Source organism: Malaya genurostris, chromosome 3, assembly GCF_030247185.1.
Source record: "Malaya genurostris strain Urasoe2022 chromosome 3, Malgen_1.1, whole genome shotgun sequence".
Lineage (NCBI taxonomy): Eukaryota > Metazoa > Arthropoda > Insecta > Diptera > Culicidae > Malaya > Malaya genurostris.
Genome location: NC_080572.1, coordinates 273037057 through 273056187, shown reverse-complemented (window position 1 = coordinate 273056187; position 19131 = coordinate 273037057). Strand labels below are relative to the sequence as shown.

The 19131-nt window shown below is 34.5% G+C and overlaps 1 protein-coding gene across 3 annotated transcripts in view; it reads right to left on the bottom strand.

Moving 5' to 3' along the window:
• Positions 1–19131, bottom strand: part of LOC131438517 (diuretic hormone receptor-like) — a 77602-nt gene that overhangs the window by 11438 nt on the left and 47033 nt on the right. For 2 of the 3 annotated variants that reach the window (XM_058608607.1, XM_058608608.1), the window contains exons 7-11: positions 13965–14047; positions 13785–13895; positions 13145–13330; positions 5570–5700; positions 5232–5270 (exon numbers count right to left, since the gene is read on the bottom strand). In XM_058608607.1, coding sequence (XP_058464590.1) covers positions 5232–5270; positions 5570–5700; positions 13145–13330; positions 13785–13895; positions 13965–14047 — 550 coding nt within the window. The remainder of the gene's footprint in view (positions 1–5231; positions 5271–5569; positions 5701–13144; positions 13331–13784; positions 13896–13964; positions 14048–19131) is intronic. The other variant, XM_058608609.1, reaches the window with a different exon arrangement.

Below are 19131 nucleotides of genomic sequence, written 5' to 3'. Positions count from 1 at the left end.
AAAAGTTTAAGCACCTCGAAAAAAGCCTTCATGCAAAATTTGACCTAAATCGGACATGCTTAAGGGGTGCTGCCCGGTGGTAAAGGTTTGACAATTATCGATCTTGAAAAAGCACCATAGGGGGGAGTACATGAAATTTCCAAAATCGAAAATTTTTTTTGATGCCAAAACTCTTAAAACTGCATAAAACATCGAAATTTAGTGTCATCTCAAAAAAAATTTTTTTTTGAAAAAATCAACTTTCTGGGACTTAGAAAAATTTTCATATTTTTTCTAAGTCCCAAAAAGTCGATTTTTTCAAAAAAATTTTTTTCCAAGATGACACTAAATCTCGACGTTTCATGCAATTCTAAGCCTTTTGGCATCAAAAATTTTTTTTCGATTTCAAAAATTTCATGTACTCCCCCCTATGGTGATTTTTCAAGATATATGAAAATTCCACTAAGTGGACTAAGAAGGCTTTTTTTTAGATTAGCATCACTGATTACAAATAGGCAACGCAAATGTCAAGCACTAATTTGGAAAAATGATGCTGACTGTGTGACATAAACACTGAAGCATGCTTTTGTGAACTACTCGAATCAATCTGAATCAATTAGTTTCGAAATTAGTATCCGAAATTATTTAATAAAATTATGAAATACATTTTCATGAGACTGTTATGAAAGAAGAGAAAGGCATTATCACACCACTAGGTGGATTAAGAAGGGTTTTTTTTTATTCTACTCGGTTCCTCCGATTACCTTTCGTGTGTTGTGGCTGGGTGCCAAGTGTAACTATTTTACTGTGTATCCCGGAAAAGCTCAATAGCAAGAGACCCCTCGAGCTGGGTCTCAGGGTCGGCTTACTACTGGGTACTCGGAGGGGCTTCGCGAACAACTATTGTAGGGTACTGTCACCTGTCTGAATATGGGTTGTGAATTAAAAATGAAATGTATTTGGACTAACAAAACGGATTTATTGGATTCACTTTATTTTATTTATTTTTTTCAATCTGTAAGTGTGAGTGTATGTGAGTGCTGTGGGGTTTTCCTGGTACGTACCAATGCTGTTGTTAGGTGAATTGGGATGGTCCGGCGAGCGCTCGCGTGGCTGCTACAGACGGTGCGGTTGTACGGGAACTATGGCTGGCGTAGAATTCCGGTTGGTCGAAATTGGTGGGTTCTAGGTTGAAGTTACGGCTAGTACTGGCGTCTTCCCTCTTTGACGGAGATCGACAGGCCCAGGACGATACCGGAGTGACCGTGCCGAGAGGGGTATGTTCTCCTTTGCAGTTATGGCCCAAGGCCAGAGAACAATCGCTGGTCTTTGACGGGTTAGACGTAGTGAGCATCCAGGGCTCACTAGGCCGAATCGTGTGCTACCTTGGGAAGATTTTCCTTCAGTCCAAGGCGATCAATAAATATACCAAAAAGGTCCTGAACGAATTATTATCACACCTCACAATTTATATAAAATACCACAATCTTCACTGCTCTACTGAACCTCAGCACACGAACGCCAGATTAATTCTGAACCTTTGCTCTGGGTTCGATTGCTCTTCTCCTTCATATTCACTGAAATTTGGCGGTTGTTTTTACCTCCTTCCAGGCGCGAACAATTAGTGTGCCGCGCAATCGTACTTCATCAGCCGTAGAACCTTACATTTTCTGTTATACGCTTCGGTGTTCATTTGTACCCACTGTGTTGTTTTAGTGTTTTGACAATTGTGTTTTTTTATTTATTTAACCCTACTAACCCTAGTTTTACAATTAACATATAATCTAACAATTTTTAAAACATTTTTATTTGACTAACCCTACTAACAATAAACCCATGTATTAACATTTAGAAACGTGACAGTACAAATAACATTTAAACATATAATAAAAATAATCAGAGGACTTTGTAACAAACGGTTTAGGAGCATACCAACTTTCAGTTAGCTGATTTCCGTATTGTAGTGTTTTTACTGATAAGTTCAACCAAATATTACATTCAACTGCGGCAAAAAGTTGCGCTACATCGAGATATCAGAATGATTCGTATCGAATCTCTAAAAAAAAAGCATTTAAATTAATGAGCTAGCGGTGAAGTTTAATGTTGTCGATCTAGTGATAATAAAAGGCCGATTATTATTCCGAGTTAGAAAATCGATTTTACCTGTGTTAATAGCATAAGATAATTCCAATCTTATACACTACAGATTGTCTAAATTGCATGGAAAAAGTTGCTCTTAAACTGCTTCAAAAACTACTCTGAAAAACTGTACCAAAAAATTGTTCTTGAAAAACTGCTCGGGCGAACTAGTCTAACGAAACTGATAAAAAAAACTTCTCTAAAACACTGCACTAAAAATACTGCTTTGAAACATCTGCTCTAAAAAAACAGCTATAACAAAATGCTTTGAAAATTTACCCTAGAAAAACTTCTCTAATAGAAACTGGCCAAAGAAAAACTACTTCAAGAAAACTACTCTAAAAACTGCTCAAAAACTGCTCTAAAAACTGCTCAAAAACTGCTCAAAAACACTAAAAAACTACTTTAAAAACTGCTCCAAAAAAACTACTTTAAAAAACAGCTCTAAAAATTTGCTCTTAATAAGTTGCTCTTAAAACAGCTCCAAAAAACTGTTCTACAAAGATTGCCCTTAAAAATTACTCTAGCAAACTAGTATAACAAAACTGCTAAAAAAAATTCACTAAAAACTGCACTAAAAAACTGCATCAAAAAAACTTCCCTGAATAAATTTCTCTAAAAATACTGCTTTAAAACAACTAATCTGAAAAACAGCTCTAACAAAATGTGTTAAAAAATTGTTCCTATAAAAATTAACTTAATAGAAGCTAGTCTAAAAAAACTGCTTTAAAACAACTACTTCAAGAAAACTGCTTTAAAAAACTTCACTAAAACTGCTCAAGAAAACTTTACTAAAAACTGCTCAGAAAACTTCACCTAAAACTGTATTAAAAGAACTCCACAAAAAACTACAAGGATCAGCCCATGGGGTTGTTCGAGCCGTTGATGTGGAACAAGGCAACCAAATTTTCCAATGATTGACATTTTCAATTAATCGTCACACTTTTGAATTCGCAAATGCACAAGAGTCTGCTTAGATTGATCCTTATTAGCAATCAACACCGAACATGCGAACCCAGAATATAGACTCTATTTATCGTGATTTGTATTTGTTTCGTAGCCGACGAAATTACATCAATAGCCCAAATGTATGTAATTATATGTTTGTACATGCTTGCGATACAGATATCGATATTTAAGCTTCTTTTCGCCAAGCTTGTGTTCAAGTTTTGTATGCAAGTAGTTATTTTTATAGCGTTTCTCTACCATCCATTACTACCATTCTGCGATTTCGGTTGAAGCGATAAACTTTTTCTCATTATCAATCGAGTTCATCTTATATAAATAAGAAATTAATCTTATGCACTCAAAATTTACCTGGGGCAGTTGTCAATTTCTCAGGCGAAACGACATAACATGGGATTTCATCCAATCTTTCATGACACAAGATCAGGGCATAGCAATTAAAGCTTCAAATCGTTTTATGGCACTTTTTGTCTTGCTTTCTAACAACAACCTACCTCTAGCATGCTACGCGTAGAACTGAAACGTTAGCTATAATTTCGCATCTATTTATAGATTCGCGTGCTTCCCTACAGCTTCGCTTTTGCATCAATTGACGAATTAGAGCGATGCTTTCCCTTTGATATATCGCTTACTCCTTCAAAACCGTCGACTATGGCATTCAAATGCTATGAACATTCAAATCAATACGTAGAAATATTTCCAATCAAATGGTGACATAATATTAATAATTGATACAAAATTGACTGAGCTGTAATTGTTCAAAACCTGACCACATTTCTACGTGTATTTTTCTTGAGTTTCTAGTTTGCATCGCTATATAGAAAACAAAAATGTGTTCCACATTAAAAACTTCTTTAAAACACAATTTGTTCTAAACCAACTTCTTAAAGTAAACTGCTCTACAGAACTGCTCTAAAAATTACTTTAAAAAACTGCTCCGAAAAACTGCTCTAAAAAACTGCTCCAAAAAAGTTCTGAAAAAAATCTACTCAAAGCACTGCTCTAAAAAGTGCTCAGAAAACTGCTCCAAAAAACTGCTCTGGAAAAACTTTGAATAAAAACTACTCAAAAAACCGTTCTAAAACTGCTCTAAAATTACTGCTCAATATAAACTACTCTAAAAACTGCTTTAAAAAACTGTAAAAACCGAGTCTAAAAAAAAATTATTACTCAGTCCAACTGAAAAACAATGCACAGTGCTCCGAAACGGTAAATTAGTGTAACAACATTATTTTTACTATTAAATAGTTGTGTTTTGCAGATTGTGTGTTCACTAAAGTTGTTTTCCATCAACTGGCGCATTTTTTATGAAAGAGGTCATTAGGGTGGTCCAAATGCGGATTGAAAGCTAGATTCTAACTTTTTAGCATTTGAAAATTATTGTTCTTCACAGTAAAGTTGTAGGGAATTTATTTTGAGCAACTTTGCTGAAGAAGCCACTTTTCTAGCTCTTCATTTGATTGAGTTACATCAAACTTTCAGAGTAAAAGTAGAAGTGGACTCTTCAAAATCACTTTTTTATACTATTTTTTTGTTAGCAAGTTTACAAGAAAATCGTCTTCCAAAGAGTTGTCAAGCTAATTATTGCGCACAATTTTGGTAAACTAGGTTAATAGAAACTACTATTAAAATCTTATGATTGCTTTTTCATAAAAAAATTAGAAGGTTAACTAGTTTTTGATTAAAAAAAAACAATTATATATTTTTAATGGTAGCTTATATTTAAAAAAATTGTCAACCAAAATTGTGTACAATAATTAGCTACCCAACTCTTTAGATGACAATTTTCTCGTAAAACTGCTCACAAGAAAGGTAAACTAAAAAAAGTGATTGGCATTGGGTCTTATTAGGTCCTTTTAACGGAAGTTGCTTCGAAGAAAAAAGTGATGACTAGGATGAGCCTAATGTTAACAATTATGAACATCACGTCACAAACATTTTGTAGAAAATACATTTATATTTTACTACAGTGACCGCTAATAGGTAATAGGCCAAATTAAGTGAAGTGAAGTGAAAGTGGAAGTGAGAACAAGTATAGGGGCAAAAACAAAAACACATACACAAAGTGAAAAACCAAATCAACCACTACGACATGAGCTGAAACGATGAGATGAAGATATACTAAACTACTATTCTAAAATACTAACCGTATGCTTTCCGTTCGCGAGCGATGTAAATAATCTTTGCTGATGGAGTTCCGTTCAAATGGTTGACAGTTGAAATTTCATATCGGTTTACGCATTGTTTCCAATGGAAAAAAAATCGACACCAGATGTGATGTTCCCCAACAGGACGATCCCCGACATGGAATGATAGTGAAGTTTCATGCGATTAACGAGAGTCGAATATTTCGAAAAAAATGAAAGGTGATTTGCGAATAGTGGAAATATTAGATTCGTTTTTACCATTATTTGGTACGTGCTTTTTTTTTAACATGCATCCTATAATTAGTACAATCGTGGTGCAATCGGGCAAACAGCCTTACCTGCGATGATGGTTGGAGCCCTTGCGGGGTCGTAGAATATTCCGTTCGTCTCGCCAGCGGTAGAAGTGATGCCGCAAGGTTTGCCGCACTTCCGAGTTGAGAAAACAGTACAGCAGCGACACAACAAAGCCCTGTAGAGTGACGAATAGTGGAATGTCAAATCATGGAAATTGTTATAAGTTTTATAATTAAGTCAGTGAAACACTTCGTAAAAAAAAGAAACTGTCACTTGTTCTTACGGCCTTTTGAAAAAACAACCAAGAAATGATTTTAACTTTTCGGTAAAATTTGCCATTTTTACGGATTGTTATTGCTCATGATATGAACCATTTTGCTCATAGAATCATCAGTAATAGGCATGATCTCATAAGAAGACATTATTCATGATTTTCATAATTTCTTAATCATGGTACCGACAATGGATTTGTATCCGTGTATAAAGGAAGAAACGAAACATGATTCAATCTTGGTAGGCCTGAAAATTTAAAATTTTGCGAACAACGTTTTGAGTTGAACTCAAATCAGTGATGCCAACCCTACGGATTTCTATCTTTTTTACGGATCTACGGAAGCAGGCGCGGCAACTATGGGGGGCAAGGCACTTTTTGCCTCCCCCCCTCCCCAAAATTTTTTGGAGGGGCCATGTCCCCCCAATATTTTTGAAACTGGAATAAATATTAGAAAATATGCTAGAAATATCTTATGATATAACACCTTTTCTGTTATACCCGTAGTTCGTCTCCGTAATCATTCATATTTCTTAACTAAGTTACTAAAATTTTTAAATCCGTTTACTGCAATGTGAAATGTCCTATACTTTACCACTTCCAAAAATTGGTTATTACTGGGATAGTAGGGAAAATGTTTGTGATTTTTACTTGGTTGCTTTTTATTTGCTCTATCCTATCCGTTTTCTTTATAAATATGCTTTATATATTGCAAAGTTCAATGATCTGTAGTAATAATTTTTTGTGCCCCCCAATATTTCATGGAACTTGCCGCCCCTGTACGGAAGAACCTTTTGACATCTACGAATTTTTATTATTGCTTCTGAAACCTCTAGATTTCTCATTGTTCCAGTACATTCCAATGAAAAATAACAAAATACTGGTAAATTATGTCCATAAATATTTGAGATAACCCAAACCGCCAAAGATTCCCCATCGATCACTTAATTTTGGGAGTCTGCATTTGTGGTTTGGAACTCCAAGCTGTTAATTTTACGTGAATATACGAGTATAAGAACACTTGAAACCAACTCTACGGAATATACATTAGCGAAAAGTGGCATCACTGACTTCAATCGAGGCAAGCGTGAAAAAAAAAGATTCTGAGCAACGTGTTTGCGAGTCAGTTTCTTAGATTGTTAGCAACGCTGTTTTATTACGTATGGATTGATCTATTTTAGATCTACGACTAAACCATGTAAATCGCAGCGCTGAGATCTAGTTCTATTTTTCGAACACAAATTGGAAACAGATTTGAAACTGCTCGACGATTTTTTTTTCAAATTAATAAAAATTTGAAACACGAATAGAACACTGTTTTAAATTTCTTGCGTGAGTGTATGTAGCGAGATCTGACAGGCGAAACGTCAAAGCGTCGAATGACATAGCAGAAATTGTCAATGTAAGCAGGAAATGCTTTGCACTGACTAGTACAATATTATTTAAAAGCACTGTAGCTCACTATCATCGAGAAACGTTCTCTAGAAATTTGTGACAAAAATTTATATTGTTTTCGAAATCATTTGTTTGTTTGTTTCTGTTTTGAAACATCACAGTGAGTTGACATAACACCAATACATTAACAGACAAGTGTAGGACAGATTTGAAATCTTCGCGTTGAGACCATCAAGCTCGAGTTTTATTTTTGACAGTTTTAAATTATACGACAGCCTGTCAGTTTTATAACAGATATCCATCACAGCGTTGCGAATAGCCTTAGTTGAAGTTGAATGGGAAAGTCGTTTTAATATCAATTATCGTGTGTATTGTAAAATGGAGGATGCCGACATTTGGGATGTGCAACTTTAACTGACTTAGAGCGTTAAATAATCAATAACACAAGTGTCACAGTAAAGAAGTGGTGTTAGTGAGGCGAGGTGATGATCGGGATTTATCTACGATCGATGTAATACGATCTAATTATTTGAAAACCCACCTGCGATGTTCGTAACATAAACGCTTATGTGTAAAAGAACTCATATATTAGTTATTATTTATATTATTTATTAAAATACCGATTCACAATTAATTTAATTAATACTTATAGTTTTCGTTTCTCAATCTCTAGGCAGCCGGTAGCCAGAAGAGAAATATGCAGTTATTTTAATCGAATTTATATTTGATTATTTTCGCATTTAATTATGCTCTGAAGCTACTCTCATCCTAACAATTCCAAGACAAATTCTGAACTTATTTTATCCTAATCTCCTATCTCATATCTGGCTATCACAGTAGAAACCTAGATCGTTCAACTATCAAGGAGAATTCAGACTTGGCCATTCGAAGTGGATCCGAGATCTACTCAGATTATAAAATTCGTATTTCTCCCGGACAGATTCCTAATTAGTTATACAAACACTAAACGAAGGAATAAAACAGCATATTTAGTAAGAAGATATGTGTGCTAGATCAATAAAAATACACATATTGTTCTAGGGGAACAATTTCATTGCTAGCGAATCATCATATTCTAAAAAAGAGACACAAGACGCGGACAAATTTAGCACACCACACAATCTAGATGACTTAGCACTAGAAAACTCAATTAAAAATGTAAGTTAGAAAAAAGCGTGTGAAATAAAGAAAACTGCAAATAACTTAGTGAAATACTTTCAATGAAAGCCTCGCTAACGAATCACCACATAAGAATAAACGATGAGAAACGCGTATGAATTGAGCTCATCAGAACCAGAGAGATAACACGAAAGAAGCAAAATGTTTTTTTTTTCAGATTTGACTATTCTTAAAAGCTCGAAATAAAAGCACTTTGTCAGACGAAGTGAGAGTAAAGTCAAAAAAAGTTCTGGTAACTAAAAAATAGTAGGAATAGAGAAACTTCTGCAATTGGGACCTTTTACGACTGGGAAGCAAGTTACATTTTTCGTCGCCTGATTCCCCACGGCCTCTAGGCTGGCCCTGTCCGGAGAAAGATAATTAAGGGTTATTTTTTGCAGGCATCTCTTTGGCAACACTGTTTTTGATAGATCATGCGTGAATCGGATCCTGTGTCATTGTCAAATTTGTTCACTTTGGTCTATAATTTAATCATGGATCGACTAACAACGTCTAACATTTGGTGAATGAGAGCTGGAAAAGATGGAGGAAAATCCACTTTTTTCGAAAAATTGTGCTTTCATCGACGAAGCTCATTTGTGGTTAAATGGATACGTTAACAAGCAAAATTGCCGCATCTGAGTGGAGACTAGTCAGAAGCATTGCAAGAGCTACCAATGCATCCCAAAACAGTCACTGTTTGGTGTTGATTATGGGCCGGTGGCATCATCGGGCCGTACTTTTTCAAAGACGACGATTGGCGGAACGGTAGTGTGAATCACCTGCGCTACCGTGTGATTATCGACCGTTTTTTTTTGTCAAAAATAGAACAATTGGACACGCCTGACATATGGTTTCGACAAGACGGTGCCACATCCCACACGGCACGCGAAACAATGACCAATCTGAAAGCGACCATCGGTGAACAGCTTATCTCACGTTTTGGGCCCGTCAATTGGTCGCCTAGATCGCGTGATTTAACGACTTTGGACTATTTTTTGTAGGACCATGTTAGGGCTCATACCTACAAGGATAAACCAGCAACGATTGATGCACTGGAAGCCAATATTGAAGTATTTAGTTGTGAAATACCGGTCGATATAATGGAAAGAGTGTGCTAGAATTGGACCTTGTGCATGGGCCATTTAAAGAGGAACCGCGGCCCACATTTGCATGAAATTATCTTCAAACATTAAATTCCAAAGACCGTTCTATGAATTCCAATAAAGATTCCATAAATTGTCTCGAATTTTTTGTGTTGTTTATTTTTGAAAAATCATATCCTATACCTTTTCAAAAATCACCCTTTAGATTACAAGCCCGTATGAAAAATAAAAAGTTTAGTGTTGACTAAATCAGTACTTCAACAATCTTCCGGACATTACCAAAAAGGTTTTGATGTTACTTTAATTTTTCCTGAAAGAGTCAATCATCATCGCAATGAATTTCGTTTCAAATCTCGAACGATTTCAATCAGTACAATTTCGATTCGACTCAGATTGAGGGGAGGCCCTCCATAACTTTGAAAATATAGAAGAAAGGTTTCAAAATACCAGTAATGAGATTAAAGCAGGTTTTCAAGAGTCGATTCAATCTTCTTTGAGATATTATTGATAGTTCCAATTCAAAGTATTTTGACAATTCCTTTCAGAAATTCATTTTTAATTGCTATGATCGGGCGAAACTCCTACCAAAACTTAGAAAAATGATCTATAAAAGTCACTTTGCATACTTTGTTTTTCCAGAACTCCAGACTGCCTTTTGAAAGGGCTAAACATTTTGAACCAAATTATTTTTTCAAAGAGTTATAGTCGAAAAAGATAAATCCTACAAAAAAGTGTTGTACTAGTGTTTTTAGTAAAATGAGTCTAATTTCTCAATAACCATACTAAAAAATCGATTTTATCGAGTCCTACACTGGAAAAAAAATTGATTTCAGAGATTTGAAATTTATTAACAAAGCAAACCCGTTATTGTTTTGATAGAATTTTGTCCTAAGTTAAGCGATTAAGTTCCCTACCAATCGATCATACATTGCAAGATGGATTCATTCAAGGAAAATAAGTTTTTCAAACGAAAACTATTTCTCGTTCAAACTAAATTTTTAATGTAGTGTTTTTTCATTAAAAATTAAACTCAACTGAGAGTCATAATCGTCCAAGATTACAATAAATCTCAATTTGTGGGAAAATTTAACCCAATACCCTATTTGCCAGTTGCCCGATATTTGCAGAAAATATCAGTGCTGGATAAGAAAAAGTTTTTCCTAGAAAAACTTTTTGCCTTCAAACGCTCCGTTTTTTTTTTTGTTTTTTCTACTCTAATTGTTTGCAAAAAGTTGGTAAAAAATCCTTTTCAAAAGATGTATTCATGTAATTCGTATATTCGAATTCTACTTTGAAAAAAATCGCTTTTCGAAATTCAAAGTTAATTTATAAAAAAAATCACTTTCGATTTCAACAAAACTTTTTCACAATGTAAGGTATTATGTTCCCTTTCAACCATCCATGTATCGGAAGGCGGGCAGTTTTTGGAAAAAAATTGTTTTTAACTAAAACTGTCTGTTGTCCATTACTGTTACTTTTTGCAAATATCGGGCAATCAGTATTTTTTGAAATCTCTTCTCAAATTGAGATTCATTACATTTTTGGATGACAAATACTTTCAGTTTAGTTTAGTTTTCGATAGTAAGACACATTGATTGATTGTGTGAAAATCACTAGTATAAGTACTTTTTTTGTAGATTTGATCACTTTTAGTCTCAACAATTAAAGGAAAAAAATTGTAAAAAAGTTTAGCCCTTTTTAAAAGATAGTCTAGATCAAAGTATGCAATGTGACATCCCTCTTAAAAAAAAACGTTAAACGGTGGTCCTTCGATGGTCCGATACGTTGGATCATTGGTCCAATGAACGTCCAATCAATCGTTCAACGGGAAGTCAACACGGGACCTTCGTTTGCCGATTTAGAAACAGACCGTTGAACTGAATGCCATTTTTTTCGTTCAACAAACCCGGCAGACAGAGGTCCATTGTTGAGCCATTTTTAATATGAGGAGTACATACCTGCACAATACGAGGTCTGTTCAAAAAGTACCCGGAATTCTCATTTTTCTAAAAAAAATATTTATTTATTCGTCTACATCTATATGGTCCCCTTCAAAGTAATCCCCCTAGATATAATACACTTATGCCAGCGTTTTTTCCAGTCTTCGAAACACCCCTGATAGTCACTTTTTGTAATGCTCTGTAGCACTCTCAGCGATTCTGCCTTTATCTCTTCAATCGATGAAAAACGCTGTCCTTTCATGGGTCTCTTCAACTTTGGGAACAGGAAAAAATCACACGGAGCGATATCTGGTGAATAAGGAGGTTGGGGCATGATTAAAGTCTTGTTTTTAGCCAAAAAATCACGATCAAAATTCAGCAGTTTTGGAACGAATTTTGCTGCCACTCGTTTCATGCCCAAAACATTTGAAAAAATATGATGGCATGAGCCAACTGATATGCCAACTTCATCAGCAACTTCTCTAATAGTGATTCGGCGATCATCCATAATCATTTTTTCCACTTTTCCCACATTTTCCCACGTGCTGGGTCGACCGGAGCGTTCGTCGTCTTCAACGTCTTCGGCGCCATCTTGGAAACGCTTATACCACTCGTAAACACTTGTTTTTTTCATAGCAGACTCACCGTAGGCTCTCTGTAACATTTCGCACACTTGGTTACACTTTATTTCATTTTTCACGCAAAATGTAATACAAATTCTTTGACTCTTCAATTCTTCCATTGTTTAAACTAACAAAAATCGCCGATCTCAAAAAACACGTCTACACCAGCCGCTACAAGACAGAATGTAAACAATGAATATAGCTGAAAATTTCACCATACGTTAGGGACATATGTACCAACACAATAAAAAAAAATTTTGACCACCGGACTCTCCAGACGCGCGCAATCAAAAAATTCCGGGAACTTTTTGAACAGACCTCGTACTTCTACTTTACGTAGAATAACAACAAATTTTCTTTGTTTATGAATGTTACACCTAATTTACACACTATTTTAGCAAGAGAAAAACAACAACAAACCGTTCCGGCAAACTGAACGAATATTTCGTGCAGTATGTCGTTCAGCAAGCGCTCAACGACCAACAAAATAGAACAGCCTACTGAGAGGGATTTCAGGACAAAGTCTACACATACATAATGTTTCAATCAAATCTGAGAAAATTAACACCCAACTGCGAATACGATTTAGCGCGAAAGTCGTCATATTTAAGTCAATTATAAAAGGAATAATTTTCAACAAACTACTTTATCAAAAAAACATTCATGTGATTAAATACAGATTTCCATGCGGATGGAAATTAATCGTCATGTTCTGAAACCTGGGTTTTTCTGGGTACACGCCTGGCTATGAACATCCAATTGAAGCAAGCTAGTGCATATTGCAATTGTAATCAATGCTAATATCCTATCCATTCTGACAGGAATTTTCCAATTTCGTTAAACTAGGTAAAAGGTTGTGTATGACACAGAGAATGGTGCAGAAAGCACACAGATTCTCGTAATTGAATTTATTGAATAAATAAAAATCGAAAACTGAATGTTGTTTATTAATGATGTTCACTCAATATATCTCAGCCCCCGTCCATAGGCAACAGGCCAATCCGAGCGGAAATGGGTTTTCCTAGTATCCGCCCAATCCCGCCTTCCTTTTTTTCCGAAATAAAAGAAACACGACCCCACACCTACGACGACATGACATTCAGCCATCTTTTAACCCGTTTCTCACCTGTGTACTCAGCAAGATAGCTCTCGAGACCGCAAAGATCTGACTACTGACGCCCTCGTCCGGTCCGTAGATCACGATAAGATAGGTGATGCCCAGCAGTGGGATAAGTACCAGCAGTGCCTTCGATGCTTTACGGTATTGCCTCGTTTCCACCGTGTTGGCCGAGCGGAGCTTCGTGATGAGAACCTGTCGTTGGGAGCACAGCGAAAAATGGTCAATTGCGTAAAAGAAAGTAATTCTGCTTTTAAATTGTCCAGTTTCGACTGTTTCATAACTGTATAAATCAATAATCGAAGCAAGCCATTCATGACTAGACAGAGTATGTCAAATTATGTGATTTTTTTTCTCAGTGTGTACTGTCAAGCAGAGCAAGACCACAGGAGATAAAGGATTACAAAATTCGATTATAATGTGGAAAAAGCAGCTTTCTTCAATCGAACCGCTTGAAGTGATTTGATTCCGTGTTTGCCGGGAAACTGAGTGGATGCTTATGGCAAAAAAGGGGAACACGCTCCAACGAAGCTGTGGGTTGTGGGTTGAAACGATTAGCTTACTCGGCGGAAATAAAAATCCAATCGAATTCAAAACAGTTGTCGATTGACAGCAAACTGACTTAACGTGGTTTCGACTCTCTACTCACCCACATGATTCGAAGAAGGAACATAAGATTGATGATCAGCACCGCACAGGTTGGTCCTTGGATGATCCAATCGATGTGGGACTCTCGCATCCAAGAACATTCAATTTCCAGCTGATATTAGAAGAAAGAATAAAATGAAAATCCACGTGTCAACGTCGGACCCGAAATTGTGATACTCACTTTTGTTGGAACTACCGGGGGCGGATCCGGTAAATAGAAACACTTTGTGATGGCCCACGCTATGACGAAAATTAAAGGACCCCCTGAAATGAGCAACACATGCTTTTATCAGAATTGAAAGGAGGCGGACGGCGATTGAGTGAAGGAAAAATCCAAGTCGTTTTTTTTCTCCGGGGCTAAACGGTTAAATCAGAGTAGCAGTTTGTTCGTTGTCATGGATTTGCTCAAATGATTTGTCATTCATATCAAACAATGGTGGTAGCAACTGGGGCGAAATTGAAACGGTTGACAAATTACCCTTACAAATCTTCGCTTTGTCTGAAGCAGTGAGTTTTGTTTTTGTACTGACTGTTGGACCAGCATCTGACAATGTATTTGTTGGAAGACGTCTAAAATTTTGAGATTGGAAAACGCTTATTAAATTCCTCTAAGAGGTTGTTCCCTCTATAAATAAAATCAAGATATATAAAAAAAAAGTTATGTCGTTTCGTATGGTTTCATCCTCAATCTAAATGAGCTTCCAAATTAATTTTGAGAAAATGAAAACAGCGATCAAATGGGATACAATAACACAAAATCAAAAATAGAAAAAGACGACAAAAAAATTAATCGTTCATAAAAAAAAGAAAATGGAGACGGACAAAACAAAGAAACGGGTAAACATTTATACAAAACAAATATGACAAACACAACATACAACTAATGCAGTAGAAGAATCAAACAAAAAGATTTTAAAAAAATTGAAAACACAATAGAAAATAGAATAAAACAACAGAAACCAAAGTAATAAACAGTTAAAAAGGACCGACTAAATAAAATGAAACACCTCTGCAAACAGAAAAATAATAGTATAAGATACAACCAATACAGTAAAAAGTAAATAAAAGGGTCTATAAAACGAAAACGCGATAAACAAAATAGGCTAAATGGGAACAAAACGAAGAGGGAAGAGAATCTGGAATCAGGGAAAAGAATGAATAGAAATAGGTTCAAGAAAAAATGGAAAAACGATTAATAAAAAGAAATGACGGAAGTTGGAAAACGAATCTACGGACTAAATATAAACATAGGAAATAGGACAAGAGTATTGAAACTACTATAATAATAAAAGAGGAAAAACTAAAAAACAATATATCAAACCAGAAAGAGGGAAAATGAGAGAATGACGAAAATAATTGTAGCAGACAACGGGAAAGAGCAAATAAGTAATGTATAAAGAAAAATCAATATAAACACACGGAAAAAGACAGGAAAAATTACGAAGGAGTTCTGAGAAAACGGTAAATGATAAATCGTAAAAGATCAAAGAAAGTTAATCGAAAGGTAATAGTTAAAAGATAAAAGATAAATCGAGAATGGAAGTCCGGAAATTTAGTAAAGGTCATAGAAAAAATCCACTACTGAAAAACGAAAATTTAGTACCTAAATCAAAAGCAAAAAAACCGAAAAGGTTTAAACGAAATCAGTACTACGAAAAACTAGTATGAAAAATAATTTAAAGGATGATGCCGAACATTGGGAAATAGAGAAAGTGAAACAACAAAAGACAAAAAAAAAGATAAGAATCGAAATAAATACGAATAAGACAAAGAAATATTGAAACTGACGATCAGAAAATAAAATTTCTAGAGAGTGAGAGAAAAAAAACTGAAAATGGGAGAAAGAAAGAAATTGAAAAAAAACGAAAGAACGATATAGAAATTTTTTAAATGTTAAAAGTAAGACAGCAGAAGATAAAAACATACGGTAGAAACATTGTTAACCAAAAAAAAGAGATAAAATGGAATTTGATCAAATAAAGGTAAAAAAAGAGAGGCGGTGAAAAACGGAAAAGTACAAGAAAAAATTAAAACGAAAGGAAAATGTAGAGAACTGGATAACGTTATAAGTGAAACAAAATGAAAAAAAATACTCCATAATTAGGTTAAAGCCTGGGTTGAATAAATCGACATAAAAAATGCTAAAAGATAATAGGTAAAAAGTCAAAGACAAACACACGGAAAAACAACAGGAATTGCGAAGGAGATATGAGAAAACGGTAAACGATAAGTCGTGAAAGGTAAAATAAATTAAGCAAAAAGTAATAGATACAATGTATAAGGTAAATCGAGGATTGAAATCCAAAAATTAAGTACCGAAACCGAAAGCATAAAAAGGTAAAACGAAATCAGTCCTACGAAAAACTAGTATGAAAAAAATCTAACGGATGATACAGCAAACCGTGAAATAATAAAAGTGAAACAACGAAAGACATAAAAAGAAACGTATTGAATACAAATTAGGCAAAAATATTGAAATTAAAGATCTGAAAAAAACTTATCTTGAGAGCGAAAGAAAAGAAAACCTGAAAACGGGAGATAAAAAAACGAAAGAACGATATAGAAAATTTTAAAATGTTATAAATGGAACAGGATAAAAATATACGGAGAAAATTGACCTAAGTAAAACGAAACGAAAGAGACAAAGTGGAATTTGAACGAATAAGGGTCAAAGGAAAGATAACGTGAAAATGAAAAAAAAAACAGTAAAAAAGAAAAATGAAAATAAAAGAAAAATGTAGAGAACTAGATAACGTTATAAGTACAACAAAATAAAATAAAAAATTATAAAAAGGTGTAAGTTAACAGGTCACACTGGTGATCGATCATAGTTTGGTAAAACAGTGCTGAATAAACAGATATAAAAACCTGTTTTAATCCCCCTAGTGGTGTAATGATGCCTTTCTCATATCAATCATACTATCATACCTATATAATACTGTGGTATTCTTCAAAATTATTTTTCTTCGATTCTTAAAAGAATAATCGAAATAGATTTGTTTGACCGTCTACTGATAAAAACTATCAATTGGAAAAGATTTGAGGTCGATTTAGAAAACTTTTTACGGTTTTTCGCTCTTTTCAGTGATGGTATAAAATTTTTAACACACTTTACCCTATATTTCCGGATCCGGAAGTCGGATCCGGATAAAATTCAGGAATTACGTATGGAACCACAGGAACTTTCGTTTGAACCTAAGTTTGTGAAAATGGCGCGACCGATCTATGAGAAAAGTTAGAACACATATTTTCATTTTTTTGCACATTTTACCCCATAAAGTTAGTGCAAAAAATGTTACATACACACATACGCACATACACACACACACACACACACACACACACACACACACACACACACACACACACACACACACACACACACACACACACACACACACACACACACACACACACACACACACACACACACACACACACACACACAAACACAGGCATTTTGCGTACTCGACGAACTGAGTCGAATGGTATATGACACTCGGCCCTCCGGGCCTCGGTTCAAACGTCGGTTTTCACAGTGATTGCATAACCAAAAAATAAAGCGAAAAAAAAAATTTTCTTCGATTCTCAAAAGAATAACCGAAATCGGCTTGTTTGACCGTCTACTGATAAAAACCATCAAATTGGAAAAGATTTGAAGTCGATTTAGAAACATTTTTAAGGTTTTTCCCCATTTTCAGTGATGGTGTACAATTTTTAACACACTTTACCCTATATTTCCGGATCCGGAAGTCGGATCCGCATGAAATTCAGGAATAACGCATCGGACCACAGGATCTTTCATTTGAACCTAAGTTTGTGAAAATCGGTCGCGCCATCTATGAGATAAGTTAAAACACATATTTTCTTTTTTTTGCACATTTTACCCCATAACTCTTGAACCGAAAGTCGGATCCAAATAATATTCAGGAATTTTGTATGGGACAACAAGACCTTTCATTTGAATCTAAGTTTGTGAAAATCGGTTCAGCCATCTCCGAGAAAAATTAGTGCAAAAAAACATTACATACACACATACGCACATACACACACACACATACACACACACACATACATTTTGCGTACTCGACGAACTGAGTCGAATGGTATATGACACTCGGCCCTCCGGGCCTCGGTTCAAAAGTCGGTTTTCACAGTGATTGCATAACCTTTATATATGAGAAAGGCAAAATGAGTTAAAAGGTAAAAGGTAAAAGGTAAAATGTAAAAGGTAAAAGGTAACTGAAAACTGAAAACTGAACACTGAAAACTGAACACTGAAAACTGAAAACTGAAAGTTTAGTTTAAATGCTACGAAAAACTAGTAAGAAAAAAATTCTAACGGATGATACAGAAAATTGGGAAATGAATTTTTTTTCAACGGCAGAAAATGAGAAGAGTCGTAATAAATACAAAAAAAGTGAAAAAATAATATTGAAATCGACGATCAAAAAATATATTTTCTATAGAGCGAAAGAACAGAAAACCTGAAAATATGAAGAAAAAAAAACGAATGCAAAACAGGAGAAATAAAAACATACGGCACAAACTTTAATATTAACAAACTGAAAAGAAAAAGATAAAATGAAATTTGAACAAATGAAGAGAAATGTAAAGAACTGGGTAACATTATAAGTGAAACAAAAAATAGAAAAATTAAAAGAAAAAGAACAGAACCGTTGAAGAATACAAAAATGAAAAAAATAAGCATATAAATAATAGTATTTTAAAAAAGAGAACAATAAGACACTAAACGAAAAACTCATACGAATATAGAAAACATAAAAGAAGAACTGAAAAAGTGAACGATACGATGAAATCAGAAAGCGAAAAATAATAAAGGAGTACAACTGAACATGAAAGGAAAAGTAAAAAGCAGTATAAGGAACAATGAAAACTGAGGAAACATACTGCAAATTGGGCAAAACTATTTGAGGACCACGAAATGATGAAATTAAAAAGAAGAAGAGAAGAATCATTGAACATTTGAAAAAGAGAATAAGTACATTGATATTAACAAACAGAATAATTTGAAGGAGAGTAACAAGAATTGTATTTAAATGAGAATAACAAGAAACTAAAAGAAAAATCCAATGGGAAACAACTACAAAAGAAAATAGAAGAAAGAGAAGAAAAAAGCGAAATGAAAACAGAAGAAAGATTATTACTTTTATTATTAATATTATTACTATTATTGTTATTATTATTATTATTATTATTATTATTATTATTATGATTATTATTATTATTATTATTATTATTATTATTATTATTATTATTATTATTATTATTATATTATTATTATTATTTTATTTCACCCCGGTTTCAACCGTTAATGGTCATTCGCT